Below are 20,869 nucleotides of genomic sequence, written 5' to 3' on the forward strand. Positions count from 1 at the left end.
TGTGTCTGTTGGCCATCTGGATGTCCTCTTTGGAGAAGTGTCTGTTCATGTCTTCTGCCCATTTCTTCACTGGGTTGTTTGTTTTTCGGGCGTGGAGTTTGGTGAGTTCCTTATAGATTCTGGATATTAACCCTTTATCTGATATGTCATTTGCAACTATCTTTTCCCATTCCGTTGGTTGCCTATTAATTTTCTGGGTTGTTTCCTTGGCTGTGCAGAAGCTTTTAATCTTGATGAGGTCCCAACAGTTTATTTTTGCTCTCGATTCCCTTGCTTTTGGGGATGTGTCAAGTAAGAAGTTGCTGCGGTGGAGGTCAAGGAGGTTGTTTCCTGCTTTCTCCTCTAGGGTGTTGATAGTTTCCTGTCTCACGTTCAGGTCCTTTATCCATTTTGAGTTGATTTTTGTGCATGGTGTGAGAAAATGATCTAGTTTCATTCTTCTGCATGTTGCTGTCCAGTTCTCCCAACACCATCTGTTAAAAAGGCTGTCTTTTTTCCATTGGATATTCTTTCCTGCTTTGTCAAAGATCAGTTGGCTGTATACTTTTGGGTCCACTTCTGAGTTCTCAATTCTGTTCCATTGGTCTATGTGTCTGTTTTTGTGCCAATACCATACTGTCTTGAGGATGACAGCTTTGTAGTAGAGGCTGAAGTCTGGGATGGTGATACCTCCCGTTTTGGTTTTATTTTTCAGTATTACTTTGGCTATTCGGGGTCTTTTGTGGTTCCATACAAATTTTTGGATAGTTTGTTCTAGTTTTGAGAAGTATGCTGGTGCAATTTTGATTGGAATTGCATTGAATGTGTAGAGTGCTTTAGGTAGTAATGACATCTTAACTATATTTATTCTTCCTATCCATGAGCATGGAATGTTTTTCCATTTCTTTGTGTCTTCTTCAATTTCCTTCATAAGTTTTCTATAGTTTTCATCATACAGATCTCTTGTATCCTTGGTTAGGTTTATTCCGAGGTATTTTATGGTTTTTTGTGCAATTGTGAATGGGATCAGTTTCTTGATTTCTCTTTCTGTTGCTTCATTATTGGTGTATAAAAATGCAACCGATTTCTGTACGTTGATTTTGTACCCTGCAACTTGGCTGAATTCTTGGATCAGTTCTAGTAGGCTTCTGGTGGAGTCTGTCGGGTTTTCTATGTAGAGTATCATGTCATCTGCGAAGAGTGAAAGTTTGACTTCCTCTTTGCCAATTCTGATGCCTTTGATTTCCTTTTGTTGTCTGATGGCTGATGCTAGGACTTCCAGCACTATGTTAAACAACAGTGGTGAGAGTGGACATCCCTGTCGTGTTCCTGATCTCAGGGGGAAAGCTCTCAGTTTTTCCCCGTTGAGGATGATGTTAGCTGAAGGCTTCTCATAGATGGCTTTGATGATGTTTAAGTAGGTTCCTTCTATCCCAACTTTCTCGAGAGTCTTTATTAAGAAGGGATGCTGTATTTTGTCAAATGCTTTTTCTGCATCTATTGACAGGATCATATGGTTTTTATCTTTTCTTTTATTGATATGATGGATCACATTGATTGATTTGCGAATGTTGAACCAGCCCTGTAACCCAGGAATGAATCCCACTTGATCTTGGTGGATGATTCTTTTGATATGCTGCTGGATTCGATTTGCAAGGATCTTGTTGAGAATTTTTGCATCCGTATTCATCAAGGATATTGGCCTATAGTTCTCTTTTTTTGTTGGATCTCTGTCTGGCTTGGGAATCAGAGTGATGCTGGCTTCATAAAATGAGTCCGGGAGTTTTCCTTCGACTTCTATTTTTTGGAATAGCTTGAGAAGAATTGGGATTAATTCTGTTTTAAATGTCTGGTAGAATTCCCCAGGGAAACCATCAGGTCCAGGGCTCTTATTTGTTGGGAGATTTTTGATCACTGATTCGATTTCTTCACTCGTTATGGGTCTGTTTAGGTTTTCTATTTCTTCCCGTGTGAATTTTGGTAGTGAGTGTGTGTTTAGGAATTTGTCCATTTCTTCTAAGTTGTCCAATTTGTTGCATTTAGCCTCTATTTCACATCAAACTCTAAAATCAACTCCAGGAGGGTTATAGATGTAAATATAAAAGGCAAAACAGAGGATAACATCAGAAGGAAACAGGAGAATAGCTCCTTGGACGGGGTTAGGTAGGGCTTTCAGAATAGCGTATACCAAGCATTGAGGATAAGGGACTAATGGATAAGTGGGCCTACATTGAAATGAAGAACTGTTCATCCAAAGAAAGGGAGTGATGAGTTGCCTGGGTGGCTCAGTAGGTTGAGTGTCTGACTTCAGCTCAGGTCATGATCTGGCTCTGTGCTGACAGCTGAGAGCCTGGAGCATCCTTCAGAGTCTGTCTCCCCCTCTCTCTCTGCTCCTCCTCCACTCACACTCTCTCTGTCTCTCAAAAATGAATAAACATTAAAAAAAAAAAAGAACGGGAGTGAGAAGGCAAGCCATGGTGTGGAAGAAGAGACATTTCACAAAAGCGCATGTAAAGGCTCAGTCTTATTACTCATCAGGAAAATGCAAGTTAAGGCCACAAGTAGGCATATGCCATTCTCCCTAGAATAGCTGAAATCAAAGTACCTGACAGCACTCGTGACAGTGAAGATGTGGAACACTTGTGATTCTCGAACATTACAAGTACATAAATCACTACAAGTATTTCTGAAACCCTTTTAGCAGTGTGTACTTAAGGTCAAATGGATGCATACCTATGACCCAGCACCCCAACAGAAAGGCATACATAAGTTCACTCAAAATCATGTACAAAAAAATGTTCAAAGGGACACTATTTGTACTAATTCAAAATGAAAACAAACCAAAAGTCTCTCACTCATAGAATACATTGTGATGTCCATACAGTGAAATCCTCAACAGGAATGAAAATGAACCTCACGCAGAATCATAGATAAGTCTCTAAAGCCAATGTGGAATGAAAAAAAAAGACAGACGAAAAAGGATGATTGATTCTATGTATACATATTTTAAATGTATATGAAATTAAACAGTGGTTATAGAACTGATAGTCCTGGTTTCCTTTGATGTGCTAGAGATTTCAATCAGGAAGATGATAGTGTTCTATTCTTGTTTTGGCTGGTGGCTAGAGGAATGCTCACCTTACTAAAATGAATTGAGCTGTACTGTTATGATTTGTGCATTTTTCTGCACGTATTTTGTAATTTAAAAAAATTTTTTTTAATGTTTTATTTATTTATGACAGAGAGAGACACAGCATGAGCAGGGGAGGGTCAGAGAGAGAAGGAGACACAGAATGTGAAGCAGGCTCCAGGCTCTGAGCTAGCAGTCAGCACAGAGTCCGACATGGGGCTCGAACCCACAAACTGTGAGATCATGACCTGAGCCGAAGTCAGACGCTCAACTGACTGAGCCACCCAGGCGCCCCTATTTTGTGATTTTTTAAAAGTATCTTTAAAAACTGTGGCCTTGTAGTTGGGTCCTGTGCAACTATGTTTCCTACATTCATCATGGTCATCTTTGACTGAACACTTGCGCTGAGCCAGCCACTGATGCTGGCACCAGGTGCTTTATTCCAAGTCTTATTTCATCCTTTGAGACAAGATTGCTGCCCTATACATTTCAAAGATGTGGAAGCTGATGTTCAGAGGGATTAAGTGACTTACTCATGGTCATGTAGCTGGAAATAGTAGAACCTGATTTCAAAAGCACACCTTACTGATTCCAATACACTGCCTTTATATTCTTTGGAGATCCATTCAGAAGAATGGCCTCCAACAACCAACTTAGTTCTATATAAGACACAGCCACTCTGCCTCAACTGTGAAAAGGCAGATGAGTGCTTTATCCACAAATACCACATACCTCACTATGCCTACCTTTCCCCCCAAGCTTATAGTATTTGGTGGCTGAGCTCCAGATCTTGGGAGGTGACCCTCTATCTGATGATGTCTCACATCTACATCTTCTGAACACACAGGGCAATTCAGGGTAGAAAGAACCCAGGTTTTATTTAAACTGACAGGTGAGTTGGATCACCTTGAGCAAACCACTTAATTATTCTGAGTTTCATTGTCCTCATTTGTCAGAGAGAGATTTCTTAATTTTCCAATGTAAGAAATGATTTAATTCTCCTAGGACATGATAGGCGTATGATCCATGTGAATCCCTTTTCTGTCCTTTCTGAATCCTGCTGTATTAAATAAATATCTTTCACCTCCCCCTCTTGTCACACCTCCATACCCATCCCCCATCCTTCTCCACCTTGCTCTGTGCCCCAGATAGGTCAGTGTGAAATGCCTCAGTGGACTCCCTGTCCTCTGCTCTTGGAATTGGCAGGAGAGTAGAGGCAGGGGGGGCAGTGAGTTCAGCTCCCATTGCTCACTCCTGTGGTATCACCATCAATGGCTCATTCTCTGGAAATGGATTGAGACAGCCCTTTCCAACCTCATCTCTCACGGTGAGAAGACATGCCCCCTCCCACCGTCCTTTCCGGCCACGAGAGCATAAGAGATGCTGTTGTTTCTGTCCCCACACGTCTCCACTAGCCTGTAGCTTTCCTTGATGTGTGGTATGCACACACCTTTCCAAATAGTCCCTCTCCCCAAATTCCTCAGCTTTAGTGTGTCCTGGACAGGCAGGATCCATGGTGACCTAGCGGCCTGCTCTATCATTTCCTCCTAAATGTGAAATGCTCCATTCTCTATGAGGCAACTTAGCTTGTCTAGCCCACACGTTGCTGACTGAGGACGACTCAGCTATTGTGAGCGTCAGACATCAGAAAGTGGCAGAAGCTAAAAAACAGGCACAGAGTAAATGTAAAATTATCTCAGCGCATGTACTTTTTGTCACTCCAAATATATGCATTATTTTTTCCCACAAAATGTGAGGAAGTTGGGTCTTACCTCAGGAAAAAAAAGGCTATCATGCCAGGAAGCCCCTGAAGGTCTGAGGTTTTACGAAATATATCCGGAGGACTCATCAGTGCTCTACTAGCTTTGGAGTTTCTCTCTCTTGGGAGCCTGCTTCTGGTCGCATTTCATTAGGAGCACACCTGGACGTCAGGTGCAGTGAACTATTGACTGAACAGCTCACAACCAAATCGTGCCTCTCCAGGATGCTGGGCTGCTTTTCATTTGTTTTCTGGAACCACTCAGAATGATCATCTGAGTGTGTCTCAGGAACAGAGGCGGGACCTGCCGGCTCCATCAGGTCCGTACAGGGCGGGAGTGGGGCATTCAGCAAGCATCCTGGTGTTAAGGTTCGAAGTGATAATGCTGTTTCTCTCTGCCTCAGCAGGTAATTCCACCTCCTGCCCAAGCTGGAAAGACCTGAACACTTTGGATGACAGGGTTGGCTAACAAATCCTTGCAGTTTCTATTGAGAAGAGTGATGCTGTAGGTATACTGATCACACCAAGAGCTGCCTTGTGCGAGAGTACATTTGCACAGGAGCTTTACTTGCATTATCACTGATCCTCACCTCAGCTCAGGACTCAGGGACCGTTCTATGGGTGGGGAGACACAGGGGAGGTCGCCTTGTGATAGCATGTTTTGGCAGTGATAACAATGGGACTGGGGATACCCGTCTGGTGAGTGACAAAAGCCAGATTTTAAGCCAGATCTGTCTGATGCCCAGTTTGTATCTATTGTGTGAGCACTAGATCACATTTGGCTCTACCTTAGTGCAAAAGAAAGTAATGTGACCTCTATGAAACAAAGGTAAGTATGGCTTTGCTTATCAGGAGCCATCGCTGGCCTTTGGGATCTGTGTAGGTTTCAAGAGGCTCAGAAGTCGGAAGAGGAGAGCTCATAAACTGAGCAGTGTCACGCTGTGGATCACAGAGAGCACTACAGATTTATTTTAATCACTTCAAATCCGAGACCACACAGCTAGAAAATCCAGAACCAAAATGTAAACCAAGTTTCACTTATTTGATTGACACTCTGCATTTGTCTCACTTGGGGTCTAAGAGACACCGATCCCTTCTTCCTGAGCCTGCCACTGTGGGGACTCAGCCTAGGAGAACAAAGCAGGTGGAGAGGTACCATAGGCACCACGCTGACACTGGGAATGTGAAGTACTCGTCCTGGATCATGAGGAGAAGTTCGGGCTCTGCACACAGACTTTCCTGACATCATATCCCTTCTCCACTGGTAAGCACGTCATTGAACTTCTCTGAGCCTCATTTTCCTCATTAGCTATCATCAAAAATAGTAGTAGGAGCAGACGAGATGATAGAGGGGAAGCTCTGGCATATGGTAAACACTCAATAACTGGTGCCTCTCATTATGATTGCTAGCTACGAAATCCTCATAGAAGACATAGACAGACATTACTATCATGGATATATGACCCAACCAGTGAAATTCAAAGAAATAAACAACAACAACAACACCCAATGTGCTCAAGATGTCATGGCCAATACATGTCAGAAGTAGGATTTCAGTCCAGACTTGGCCAGTTGCAATACACTGTGCCTTATCTGGGCCACCTTTCCAGGCATTAGGGCATGAGCATCAGCCCCTGTGTCTTGCAATTGGCCATGTGTACTGCCAGTGAGGTTTGCCTGCCTCTGAGTTAAACCTCAGGGGGCCTTACTTTTCCCACACCCCTCCTCTGTCTACTCTTCGGTAATTATTACACCCCTCTCAGAGGTAGGCACTGAAACGGGATTACACCTAACCAGTGGCATTGACAGAATAGGACACACGGGCTTGCCTGACTCCCCGCTCTTCAGGACAGTGACTTAGAGCTCTAACAAAAGAATTTTAAGAATATATTTGAATACATGAGCCTTGTTCCTGGAAAAAAATGCATACACATACTCAGCAACATGGCAAGCAATTGTAGAAGATTCTCAGACACCTCTGTGATCGATCCAGGGAATTCAGGGGAGGCATTCCTGCTCTGGGAGAGAATCCTAAAGCTCATTAGAGTACTTGTAAGTCCTAGAGCTTCCCTTGGCCTGACTCAGTTTACCCTGTGCAAGAGGAGAGGGAAGAGACACCCTGGGAGAAGCAGCCCATTTTGCCTTCTTGAGTGAACCTGGTGGACCCTGACGCACTGCCTGGCCAAAGGCAGTGTCAGCAGAGCAGATGCCTGGCCCGGGCGCTGGGGTTAAGAGTGACCCTGTTAGCCCAGGCCAGCCACAGCCACTGCAGGGATGCGAAAGCAGATACTCACCAGCACACCCTGAGGCCACCGGAGAGGAGGCAGCAGATGTGGAGGCAGAGGGCAGTGGCAGGGCTGGAGCCGCTGAGTCTTGGGACAGAGAAGGCCAGCACGTGTTCAGGGCCTGAGGGACAGCCAGTGTACTCCCCACCCAGGGAGAACCAGCTGCTCTGACAGGAACATGCGCTACAGAGTCAGACAGCCAAGGAAGTGTGAATCCCAGTACTGTCACTTACCAGCTTTGGGACCATGCCTTTCTGAGTCTCATTTTCCCTTCCTATAAATTTTGGATAGTAATTTCTACCTTGCAAGACTGGCCTGAGGATGAAAGAGCATTTGTATGTAAAGAGTATGATACAATCCCTGCAACACCATACTTGAACAACAAATGTGCCGCTGATATGAATATGATAATGGGTGTTCTTATTTAGAAACCATTACGATGCCTTGGAGAATGCATATTTTAGGATTCAGGTTGAAAATCAGGAGGATTTCAGAGCAAGGGTTTGGCAGCAGAGGATGGTTTTCTGTGCACACACGTGGCCAGAGGGAGGCCACTTTGCAGGAGACACGTCCCCCTAGACAGCTGATTACAGAGAACTACTTGGCTGATTGTTGCATTGAGATCATGAACTGGACAGGGCAGCCCTGAAGCAGACTCTTTCCTCCACTGGACTCTTTTTTCCACATCTGATGAGCATGACTTCATCTGCTTGCATTGCCCAAGGGCCTGGCTGTGTGCTTTCAAACTCTATATGCATGTAACCAAAATAACGTGTATACGTGAATAGAACTCAGTGTCTGTGTGGAGCGTGTGTACAAGTGTACACGTGCCTGTGTATACTTACTTTGTGTGTTGATATGTCTCGGTGTTGGTGAATATTTTGTTTTCCTCTGAGCTTGGACATCACATCTGGTTGCCCTGGCAACTGTATGCTTGAATCTGCCAGCAACTGACCCCTCCTTGAGACACATTTGGTCGCTCACCCTGGTGCTCCCCCTTCCAAATCCTGGCCATTGGTCATTGCAAATTTCTGTAGCAGGAGTTTTTCTTGTTGTGAAAGAACCTCTCCTCCCTCTGGCACTCAGCACCCAAAGTCAAGTTCAGAGGTGGAAGAACGAAAGCTGGAGGAAGGGTCAGACTGATATCCCTGACAATTGTCCCTTCCTCTTTTGTAGGAGGTGACTGTTAGCTCACCTGATTTATTTGGAATTTGTGCACTTTTTTCATAACTAATCTCTCTGGCTACATACCATGGAGGTGGGGGTAAAGACAATAATTAAAGTTATTAGCATAGAAAATTGTTACCTGTTCGGAGTTTCCAGGTATGAAGGGTGAGCATAATAAAAATCTAACATGATTTCATTTATTAAAAGCAACTAATGAGGTGAAATAAAATAATGTTTTAGACATAAGGAATGTTACATTATGAACAGATATGCTCCCTTTTACTGGCTCTGTGGCAAGGAAAGGGCAGTTAAGAATTCTTGGAGCTTTCATCTAGCTCGCTTTGCTAAAGCTGAGAGAATAAAACAAGGCCTTTGTTGAGACACAGTTGCCAATTCATGAGCACATGTCTATGGGAGTGAAAGGTGAGCTCCCCAAGAAAGGAAACTGAAAATGAAGGGAAAGGCCCATGAATAAGTAACCCCTTCATCACAGAAGCACAAGGTCATGCAGAGCCCCACATTATGCACCAGACCTTGCCCCTCCCTATGATTATTAGATGAGAAGTCACAGGCCAGAGGAAGCAAATATTCCTTCAGTACCATCATGGCCATCAGGCCCAGTGATCTTGTCTTCCTTGGTGTGTCTTTGCTCTTCTTTCAGTGCTGGAGAAGACAAAATTAAATATGGAATTAGTTCTACCTTGGCAAGATTTGGGAAGATTTAGAATTTAGGAACTGGGCAGTTCCTTAAGGAAATGTAGCCTTGGGGAGAGCTGTCCAGATCCATCTGTCTATTCAGATAATCTGGGAGTGTCTTCTGGGTCTCTGCCTCCCTGCCCCCAAGCCTTTGGAATTTGCACCCAGCATTTGGAGATGCCTCTCATTGGTGCAGGGGCACAAGAACAAGGGCCACATACTCTCCTTTCAGTTTCTGGAAGTTGAGATCTTGAGAATGAAAACGAAACTCCTCAGGTCGGCCCTATTTGGTGCAAGGCTGGCAGTAGAGCAGCTTCTCCCTGCAAGGCCTAGAAGTCAGAGGGGAATCTTGTGATGCAAAAAGTGGGGCTGGGAAGTACATAAATCTGGGGGGGCCAGGGCCCATGTTGTGATCCTAGGCAGATGGATATTCATTGGAGAATGGTATCCACACTGACTCTGAGGACTGGATGTTGAAAAGCCAAGCTGTGGTCCCTCAAAGAACGACAGCCCCTTAGCCCTTAGGCCTAAGCACAGAGAAACAACTTATCTGAGGTCAGAGTGAGTGTAGGGATGAGAGAAGAAACAGAGTCAACTGACAGTTAAGAGGTCGTTCACTCCATGAGGCCATGGGAGCACTTCTCCATGCAGCATGGACAAATTCTCTCCTATGAGTTTTCTAATAACTCACATTTTACAGGAAATTGTTAGGTTAACAGAAAATTAGAATTGCTTCTCAGCCTGTCCCTCACATTGCCCCCTGGTTGATACGGGAGGACTCTGGACATATACCGGGTAAGGAATGGGGGGCTCCACCCCCATGCATGTCTGTGACCCACTTGGTCAGAGACGTCTCTCTCACCACCGCCCACGCCAATGGGACAGAACTCGGCTCATGACCACAGCATTCCCTGGGAACAAGCAGATAGCATTTCTTCACTGAAGAGAAGAAGAGGGTAGGGAGCAAAGTCAAGTTTTATTATTAAACAACTTTAATCCAAATGCTGATTATTATTTGCAGTGTCTGAAGGCACAAAATATACCTAAAATGTAATGAATAGTCTAAACAGAGTTATAAATCCAAAGAGCAAAGCATGAAAAAAAGATACATTCTGAGCTGACACAGAAATCTGAGTTGGGATTTTTTTTTTTTTTTTTTTTTTTTTTTTTTTTTTTTTTTTTTTTTTTTTTTTTTTTTTTTTTTTTGGAGAACTTACGTGAGTATCAATCATTTCCCCTCATGCCAAGGGTATGAAATTTAAAAAATAACATAAACATGGTGAAGAATAACACCATGAGGCGTTAAGGGTTTTTTTTTTTTTTTTTTTAAATAAGCGAGATACCTTTTCCTCAAAATACTCTCTCTCTCTCTCTCTCACACACACATACACACACACACACACACACACACACACACACACCTGCCATCTCTCTCCTCTCCCTGACACCCATTCTAAGCAAAGCTGTCCAGGAAGACATCCATGGTGTACCCCAGAAGACAGATCATCTCAGGAATAAACAGACTTGGGAGTGAGATAAGGCAGTGAGACCAGAATTTGATTAAAAAAATAGATATATATGAAAAACTGACCATCCAGGGCAGGGCCCCCCAAAGTGCTGATGGAAAGAAAATGAAGCCTGCTCTTCCTCTGGGTAGCCGTCGCCCACCTAGGCTTCACTATGCGCATGCGCCCAGCTCCTGGCTCTCCACGCTCTGATTGGAGAAATGTCAAAGGATTGCCTCGGTAGCGCTAATATCAGGCCATTCTCAGCATCCAGAGATAAATAACATAATTATAAACACTCTCCTCCCCAGGGTGCTTTTAGCTGACTATGTGATGCAGCCGTTCCTTTCTGCTCAATCATGTCAGTCAGGACTTCAGGAAAGAAATCAATCCGGGGCTAGTTATCAGCCTCATAAATATACCTCTGGAGCAACTCTACAAGGCTATAGGAGATGCAGTCAATAGTCTTTGTATTTCTCCATGACCACAGATGAGGTCTCAGCTCCCTGATGACCGCCCAGCCAAAGATGGGGAGGGGAGTCCAGCCCACTTGGTGCCCAATGTGGGCTGTGTGCACCATCTTGCTGGGTTAAGAGAGCAGAATCACCTTTGTCTTCAGCAGAAGAGCTGAAGTGATACTGCTCTGCTCCTACTGGTTCTTTGTCTGGTTCTATAGTTTGTCCCACGAAAGACAAGGGAGGGAGGCATGGCTACCTAGCTGTCTTAGCCTTAAGGAACAGAGCTACCTTAGCTCAGGGACAGTCCTGGGAATCTCAGAGGCTATATGATGCTCTCAGCCAGAGGTGCCCCTACCTATTGGCTGGATCCCTGCTTGAAGGCCTCTGGTCTGGAGAAGTGGGCAAAGGAGGGAGTAAGGACTCACACTGTGTTCTGGCCCCATTTGGCATACTGCGTGCAGGGTTTCGGACCCGGAAATATCCTTTTACTTCTGGACTAGTTCCCTGGGTGATGAAGAGTTACTTGTGTTCACATCATACCAAGGTCTGCTGCTACTTCTCTAGGAGCCAAGGCCCCTTCCTATCTGAACAAACACGGTCCCTTTGACTTATTCTCAGCACTGCCCACCACCTAGAGCACTGGCGTGCTCACCTGGGTCACCTCCCTCTACTCCTCCAAGAGAATCCTTTGACCTGAAACCACAGGTCACAAACCCCAGGGGCTATTCTCCCTCTGCCTGGCTCCCCACCTCACCTGGTCCACACACTACACCTAGCATTTCTCTATCTCCATGGACAAGCCCAAGCCCACCACTGCCAAGCCTTGCAAGACCTACCCACCTTCTCCCACGTTCTATCACTTGTTGATTCTTCTAATTAGGAAAAGAAAGTAGAAAAACAAGGCCAAAAGTATGACCCTAGAGCATGTCAGCATCAAAGCCCTCAGAGATGGTCGCCTCACTGTGGGTGCTTCTCTTGGGCCCACGGCACACTGTGTCACACGGTGGGTGACCAGGAGGCCTGCCCCAGGTGCGAGGAGTCTCTAAGTCCTGGGCTGACAGGAAGAGCTGATCACCCTATAGCCCTGTGGCCTGGGGTCAGGCCAATGCTGGCTCACTGTTTATCTGCCCGAGAGGATTAAAGAGGAACCAAGGGCCAGGAGCAGAGGAACGTGGCAGGAAACCATGGGACATGGCAACAAGCAGCATTTGGGGCTCCTCTAAAGGGACTGGCTGCTTATCTTCCCCTCTCCCCTGGCAGGAAGGGGCTCCTTATCCGATCACCCCTCCTGCCTTCAGAAAGGCCCAGGAACAGGGGGCTTCTTTGGCACTTCAGAATGATCACAAGTAATTTGCCTTTTTATTCATATAGAACAAAATTTACAAAGTCATTCATACAGTTTTTGTGTTTTTTTTTTTACTGACTTCGAAAATTGGGAATATTCAAAATACACTTTTACCCCACTCCATTCTGTCATTATTTACACATATGTACAAGAAAAATGAAAGAGTCTTTGTGTGTGTGTGTGCGCATGTGTGTGTGGTTTGTGTTGTCGTTGTCTTGTATTAAAAAGCTCTGCTGGTCGGGTGGGTGGACGGCGGGCGGGGGGGCGGGCGGTGCGGTCAGATGGAGGTGCCGTGGGAGGTGTCCAAGGCCTCAGGAAGGACGCCTCCCGGCACAGGCTGGAAGGACATGGGGATGGGGGTCTTCACCGGGCTCTGGCGGAATAGCCCCCCGTTGGGCGACCTGTGTTTGCACTGCATGGAGGGCATGGTGGCCGAGCTGCTCAGGGGCAGCGGCAGGTTGCTGCTAGGCCCTGACGAGAGTGTCCGGCTGGGGCCGTGGCTGCTTTGCTCTGGCAGAAAAGTGCTGACCGAGAGCTGTGTGTTCTGGTACTCTCGCGTCGGCTCCAAGGCCTGGCTGGGAGCCAGGCCCCCCATCTCCAGGGCCGAAAGCTCAATGGACGCTGGGGAAATCTGTTTGTGAGCAATGTCTTCGTCCATTAGACTGTTCATGCGCCGGTGAACCTGCTCCAGATTCACTTCTTTGTCCTGGAGGGAAAGCACAGGAAGGTCAGGCCAAGCCCTAACATGAGCCAAGGCTGGCTTTCTGCAAATTCTGGGAGGCCTGGAGACCCTAGGCATGTGAAGCCTGGTGGACGCTGGGTGAGCACCGCCCCCCATTCCTCCCATACCCCCTCCCCTACATCTGGGTGGACCTCAGTTATCCGGGGAACTGGTGGCCTCGGACACTGCCCCCGGGGTAGCAAAAACCCAGCAAGCAGGCCTTGGCAACCTGTGCCTCCTCTTGTCACTTGGCTTAGAACCACCGTCACACTCAGAGGCAACCCCTGTGAGAAGATGCCTTGAAGAACTGGCAGAGAGAGAAGGAGGAGAAAGTGTTCCCATGGGGATACAAGGACCTGGTTCTTGAGCCCCCAGGGTGTCCCATGTTTTAACCATAGAGTTCACAATGCTCAAAAGGCCTGATATGATCATCCCATTGGATACAAAAGAGGCTTGGGTTCAGGAAGCCCAGTGACCTCCCTGGAGTCACCACCCTTGTGAATGGCTGAGGCAGCAAGGGAAGGCTGAAGCAGGAAACGGGGGCCTGGCTTACCCTAAAAACCCTGTTCTCCCATCTCCAGAGATGCCAGCAAGCAGGCATGTCCTTGTCTCTAGGGCCCATGAGGCTGGTTCCTGGATGAGGACGATGGTGGGGATGGTGAGGAATGGGCCTTTGCAGGGCTTACATGACTTTCCTGGTATCAAGACGGTAGAGACAGACAAGATGGATGACCCTCACCCTTGACTCTTTCTCCATAAGGTAAATGGTGGCAAGGAAATGGTTTTGTTTATTTGTGTGCTTAAGAGAATAAAATAAGTTTTCAAATAACTTGATGTTTTGTCTACTATATCAAAGTAAATCAAGGAGGCTAGACTGCTTGAAAGCTCTTAAAAGACAAAGATGAGGTACTTTATTTGCTCGGTTCCCCCCAGTGAGGGGGGGCACAAGACCAGGTGTCCACAAAGGAGCCATGCCAGCTCCTCAATGAGGTTCAAAGTTCCACACCTATTTTCAGGCAGCATGAGGGCCACTGTGCAAGCCCAGGTCATGCCTACCACCCATACTTCCCTGATGTCAAACTGCTTCCCTGATGTCAAATAGCAGAGCTCTGAGACAGAACACCACAGGATGTCTAATGGTGACATCTGTTTGGTAGAGAGAGAAACCTGTCCCATGCCCATCTTGTAGGGAGGTTAGAAATACCACAGATGTCGGGGTGCTTGGGTGGCTCAGTCAGTTAAGTGTCTGACTTGGCTCAGGTCATGATTTCATAGTTTGTGGGTTTGAGCCCTGCATCAGGCTCTGTGTTGACAGCTCAGAGCCTGGAGCCTGCTTCAGTTTCTGTGTCTCCTTCTGTCTTTGCCTCTCCACTTCTCATGCTTTCTCTCTCTCTCTCAAAAATAAATAAACATTAAAAAAATTAAAAAAAAGAAATACCACAGATGTAAAGGCCCTGAATGGGCTCTGAAAAGGAAAAAGAAGAAACCACACAAATCCAAGGGGCCATTCCAGTGGCTAGCTCCCAGGAGGCTAGTGGGAGAGGATCTTCCCCAGGAAGAGGCCACCTGAGTAGCTGGTGCCCCTCTCCCATGGGTGGCCAACTCCCATGAAGTCTCAACCCAGCCTTCCTCAGGCAGGGAAGTTGCTTTTGCGGTTTACTCCTTGTTCTCAACGCTCCCTGGTGTAGAGAAGGCAAGGCCACTGCTCTCTTCACACCTTTGCTGAGTTCAAGACTGGTAGTCAGACATTGGCTTCTGTCTTTTCCAGAACCTTTCACAGAAAAAGAAAACTAACAACCTCCACAAAACAATAAGAAACTCATTCCTGGCCAAGAGGAGACCTGAGAATAAAAAAGCCACTGATTTGAGGATGGAAGATACTACGGGGGGTGACTTCATTCAAAGATGGAAATGACATCAGAATTCACTGGCACAGCTCCATAGGCAGAGCTAATATTCCAGGGATCTGAAGCCCCACACAGCTGAGCTCAGCTCACTGATGCCGGGAAACCAGCTCCGAGTTGAGGACACCACCAGGGTGGCAAGTGTCCTGGGTAAAATTGGAGAAAATGGAGAGTAACAGGCCTTTACTTAACCTGATGAAGTGTGACTCATGCAAATGTCTTTCCATAACTCTTAAGGCTGTAAAAAAATACAAGACACTGATTTCAAGTTCTCTTAATTACAAACATGTTGAGCCAGCTCTGTACAACTTTGCCTTTTTGTCTGTTTTATCTGCTTTGTTGTTAGTCTTGCATATGAAGCCACTTTTAAAAGTCTTTTAAACTGCTATAGTAGTCGCTGGCTGTCTTACGGGCACCAAACATCAATTCTTTCCTAAGACCGTGGTCTGTTTGCTTTGAGAGAATTACTTCTTTTCTCACCGGATAAAAGTTTGGCAGGTGCCCTGCCCATCTGTAGCTAAGATGCAGGACCATGACATAAGCAAAGACAATAGGACTGAACTGAATCCTGAACAAAGAGATAAAGAGACAGCAAAGAGTTGACTGTCCATCCAATAATGCAGTAGTACTTCAACAAACCTTCTGCTCCGTGACTATCCTCCTATATCTTGCTCTCCCCTTGTTCTGTGGACAAGCCTGACTTCTGCCCACCACCCATCTTGCTTCTCCAGCCTTATGGTTGCTGTGTGCCCCGGATAAATTCTTTCATCTGCAGTGGCCAAAGTCAGTGCCTCAGCTGTGTTGGTAAATATCTTCATCTATAGGCTATTTTCATTTCAAATTATGGCAAGGGCAGAAGACAAGTATCAGAGATCCTGGAAGATGGAGAAGTTGAGAAAGAATTTCAGAAACTTTTAGGGTTTCATAATATAACCTCTTCTCTTTGTAGACAGCAAAGCTTGGAGAAGGCTTGATAGCCAGCTGCCCCTGCTGGCAAAGTCTTCAGTTTCCATTGAAGGAAAACCAATCACCAATGGACCTGGGATCATTGGAAGAACTGGCTAGTTCCATAATCTCACCTTTCCCTCCTTTAGATTTTCTTTCCAGGGTTCTAAGAAGCCTTTTGGGGACAGAATGGAGTCACATTTAAGAGTGGACTAATTTGGAGGGGAAGGCAAGTGTCTTGGTCCCTACCTTGTTCACCGTGGTAGTTAGAAGAAAGGGCATGACCCTTTTTCTCAGAAAGTGTTCAGGAGATGCTCCCCATCTTGCTGGGGTCTAGCAATAGAAAAAGGAGAACTTCCTGTCCAAGAAGGCCACAGGAAGGCAGAGAGTTGAGAGTGGGGAAGAGTGAAATGAGCTCTCTATATTGAATGCCAGGGCCACAAAACAGAAGGAGAACTTTTGGGGAAGACCAACCATCCAAAATCCTCTGAAGAAAAATGTGAGGAAAGGAAGTCTCTGAGATGAAATCCTTCCCTCGGGAAGTAAGAGGCTCAGGGGGTGGAATTATCAAAGTGGTTGGGAACAGGCACCCATCTCGCATAATAATCACAGCTTCGAGACCTTGATCTGGTACTACCAAAACATCTAGAATAAAAACCAGCGCACAGTGTAGGTGTGGATACAGCCCAATTACCCAAGAATCAGTACTTTGGGAGGAAAGAGCTTGAATAGCTGTCTAAATCCATATATTTTTCTTCTTGCCTCAAGTTCAGGACAAATGAAGCAGTTCCAAGGACTGTAGAGCTGTGCAGTGGGTATCCGCTTCCAACTGAGGTTAGTCATTAGCCTATAACCTCTCCACGTCAAGACACAGAGAAAATGTCCACACCAACTGAACAGACTTTCCAGGGAGACCTTCCCACCCCAAATGGCAGTGAAGTAATTAATCCTCTCTGCACCAGTGGGACCTCATTCTATTCAAATTCTATTACTGCTGGTAGCTAGCTCCAACACAGCACAAATCCCAGAAGAACAAGGTGGCATCACGAGCTGCCCATATCTGATTGTTTAACTGGATGGGAAAAATGAGAAAGACTTACAAAAATGCCTCACACCACCCCCCCCCCCCCCCCCCCGCCAACACATGTACTCTGTTTGAGCCTCCGAATCCATTTCTAAGCTGCCTGCTTCTGCCGCCGTCTAGAGGTCAGAACTGAAGTGCAGAAAACTGGAGAAAAGCACTTTGTGCGGTAAAGCCTTGAAGCGTAATCTTGGATCACCTGGGGGGCATAGAGTCAGCACACATGAAGTCATTTCCAGCCATCCCTGGCCAAGGAACAAGGAGGCAGAAATAATCCGCCTGCTCAAGGAAAGAGGCAGGAGTGATTTGAATAATTATCTATATTTTAGACAAAATGGGACATTCTATTATGTTATGCAAATTCAAATAATGGACTTTTTTATGTGAACTACATCAGTTTACATCCTCATTATCTCAAGTTTTTGGTGTTCAACCACACGGAAACTTGCTGCTGTCTTCATTAATTTACTGTAGGTAACTGACCTAGTCAAACATCCCTGAATATGACATAAAACCCATGGACTGTATTTATCCACGTATCCAGCTGACTTCCAGCTCTGCGTTTCTCACCTCATATTAAACATGATGACAGATGCACCAACAGAGGTTACTGGGAACCTTCTCCCAGGCATTGTCTTGCAGAGAGATAAAGTTCTGTAATTAAGCCGCTGTTCACAAACGTGGAAATAATTCAGTGTACTGGAAAACGGTAATTAACTAAACTATCATCTATGTAACAGCCAGTTACACATGGGACTCGTTAGAACAGGCTTTGTTTGGTGTCCAATGGCTTTTACTTTAAGTTGGGCAGGAACAAAATGGGACAGGGGACTTCACACCTGACTGGGATGGTTGTAGAGATATTCTCCCATTACCACTGACACCAACTGGGTTGTAAATGAGACCCAATGGCTGGGGAAAGAAAATGCCATCAATATGATCTTCTTAAGTGTTGCTCCGAAGACTTGCCCAGCTCTAAAGGACTGGTCTGGAGGCCTGAAAGTAGTGGCTGGGTAAGAGCAAAGAAGTTGAGCAGTTAATGAAGTGGTCTCAAGAGATGATGGACAGTTTGCGGAGCATCATTGAGAAAGAGTTCTGATAGATTCCATCACAGATTCCATAGGGGAGGGTAAAAAGGAGACAGCTAATAAATATCTCCCACCATAGGTGGTAGCAGCAGGTGTACATGGGGTGAACTGAGGCTAGAGGTGAAGAAATTTGCTTAAGGTCACACTACTCCATGGTAAGTGGAGCACTGGGATCAGAGTCAACATCTACCTGGCTCCAAAACCTGGGCTCTTTCCAGCTATGCCAAGGTCTGTGTTTCCAGTTTCCCCTCGGAAAGATTGTGTAGACCAATGGTTTTCATCCTTGGCAAGACATCAGAAGCACACATGGAGCTTTTAGAAACTACAGTTGCCCAAATCTACCCAATATGACCCTTTGGGGAATGGAGCCCAAGGATCTGGATTTCTAAAAAGCTCCAGGATTAATCACCTCTGATGTGCAGCCAGAATTGAAAGCCATTGATCCAGCTGCAATGATTATACCACAATTTAACATTAATAACGTTTTCTTTATAGGAGCCCAGACTGGTTCATTCATTCGATAAACACTTTTGAGCTCCTACTACCAGATGAGCTAATGTTCTTGGTAAAGCATCCATCTTGGTCCCTGGCATGTAGAAGGTGCTCAATACTTCGATTGTATTCATCACCTCTTAACTAGAGGCTCCACTCTTCCAGAGACCAGGCAAAGCGATGGCAACACAGAGAAGTGGAGAAGCGCCAACAGACTCAAAGCAGGGATAGGCAGGTAAACTATTAGCAGCAATTTGGAATCACAGCCAGAAACAGGGAGGCAGCCCACAGAGGTAAGCAGGGGAGATTTTACAGAGGGGAATGTCTGAGCTGCTTTTGAGATACACATTGGTGTAAGATAAGCATTCACTGTCTTCTTGTTGGAAGGTCCTGGAGTAAGGGGTGAAATGCACACTCACTATCCTTACCCTCATGCTAAGAGGTCTGATATCAGCAGTATAGCCACGGGGCCAGGCTCAGTTTGCAGTCGAAGAGACAAACTGGGGCTCAGAGGATGTCAACGCCTAGCTAGGAGCCAGCATCCTGGCTCAAGGAAAAAACACCAAGTTACACCTTTCATTCCCCAAATCCTCTGGCAAATGTTGGGCAGGAGCCCCTGCTCCTGCACACACCCCAAGGATGGCCCAGTGGCAGAGACATCATTCATATTCCAGTTCTGCCCCTGCCCCTTCCTCATCCCATTTTTCCAGGGCCAAGGATGCCATCCACCAATGCACTCAAAGACAATTAGGGAGTTAAGAAGATAACGTGTAATCTTCCTGGCACAGGGAAGGTGCCCTAAGATGTGACTTGTCCTCCCCACACCCCATACTGCCCATCACAAAGTCCTTGGGAAGGAATAGCGCCTTGACCGCCATTCACCAAGCACGTCCCATGGACAGGTGCTGTTTATGGCACTTTCCACGCCTTCCTTCGTTGAGCCTCAGGGCAACACTATGAGGCTGGCCTAAAGGAAGAGGGGAAAGGTACAGGAGAGAAAGTCTCTATATAGAGTTGAAGAAGCATCAGAGGAGTGAAGGCAGAGAAGGTTGCAGAGCCAAAGGGGATGTCTCCCACCACAGATCTTCCATGGAGAGCAGGCGTGTGCTGCCGGGCCATGCAGACAGCGGCTGGCCCGCTGGGTGCTACTCTGCCACTGCTGCCTGGCCACCCTGGCCCCTGTCAGCTCCTGTCTGCGAAGGAAGCAGGGAAAGGGTGGGGAGGGCAGGCAAGGCAGGAAGCACAAACATTCCAAGCTCCCAGCCCAGTGACAGATGATTCATCCCTCACTCTTCATGTCATCTCCCATTTGTGCGGTTCTCATCTTTATTTCATGAATATTTTATTCTTAGAGCAATGGCTCTACTTCCCCCATAAATCTAGAGGGTGGCTCTTTACTGCAACCACAGGGCCTGCCTGCTGCACTCACCTGCATTGGGTAACTACATAATAGTCTGATTCCTTAGAAAAAATATGAGCTCAAATCCGCATGAATATTAAGGGGTTGAACGCACATTACTACTCTTCCTCAAGTAGGTGTCTGAAGTCTGAAGACATCTCAGCACAAGCCATTAAACACAACTAGAACTACACCCAAAGACAGGCTTCTGGCTCTTAAGAAATACAGCCAATGTTCCAAAATGAAGCATTCTAAGATAAACCAGACACTCTCACCTAATTGAGAATGCTGCTCTATAAAACACAGCCAACCAGCAACACTAAGTGGTTCTGGATTAAATACCGTTATTATTTGTGGAAGGTTTGAAAGATATGCTTCTGATATCCTGTTGTTTCAACCCCTTCCTGGTTCCCATTCCCTGAATGATGAAGTCTCAACCACTTGGCCTGGTTCCCTCGGAGCAAGTCCTGCCCCCTGGTTCAGCCTCTTCCACTCACATCCCCTTGCTGATGCCGACACTCCAGCCCCCACAGCTCCAGGAGGTGAGATGACTATTTACCTCTGTGTTGTTCACCCTGCCCCATGGGCAACTTCCAATCTCACCTCCAGCTCTAGGATCTGTACCAACTCTTCAACACTGAGTTCTCCAAGACTGATGAACTCTTCACCAACAGGTACCCTTGCACCCTATGACCTCCCCCCACCATGCCCAGGCTGGGCTGGGTGCCCCTCAGTGCATCCATGGTACCCTCTGCTCACTTGTGAAGGGCCCTGATGAATGGAGACTGCTTTGGTCAACCTCTCTGCCACATCTTCCCCTGCAGAGGTAAGCCCCCTGGGAACATGGACTGTGCCGCCAAAGACATATTTATGAAAGGAAGAGGAGAGGGGGAGAAATTTCATTTGAAAATCAGA

General features: G+C 46.2%; 1 protein-coding gene across 2 annotated transcripts in view; it reads right to left on the reverse strand.

Moving 5' to 3' along the window:
- Positions 1–12,373: 12,373 nt before the first annotated feature.
- Positions 12,374–20,869, reverse strand: part of GRID1 (glutamate ionotropic receptor delta type subunit 1) — a 539,165-nt gene continuing 530,669 nt past the window's right edge. Inside the window, exon 14 of one of the 2 annotated variants that reach the window (XM_039222327.1) lies at positions 12,374–13,030. In XM_039222327.1, the coding sequence (XP_039078258.1) occupies positions 12,602–13,030 (429 nt within the window). In that variant the 3' untranslated portion in view covers positions 12,374–12,601. The remainder of the gene's footprint in view (positions 13,031–20,869) is intronic. The other variant, XM_039222328.1, reaches the window with a different exon arrangement.

Source organism: Hyaena hyaena, unplaced genomic scaffold, assembly GCF_003009895.1.
Source record: "Hyaena hyaena isolate Hyena2069 unplaced genomic scaffold, ASM300989v1 scaffold_1100, whole genome shotgun sequence".
NCBI lineage: Eukaryota > Metazoa > Chordata > Mammalia > Carnivora > Hyaenidae > Hyaena > Hyaena hyaena.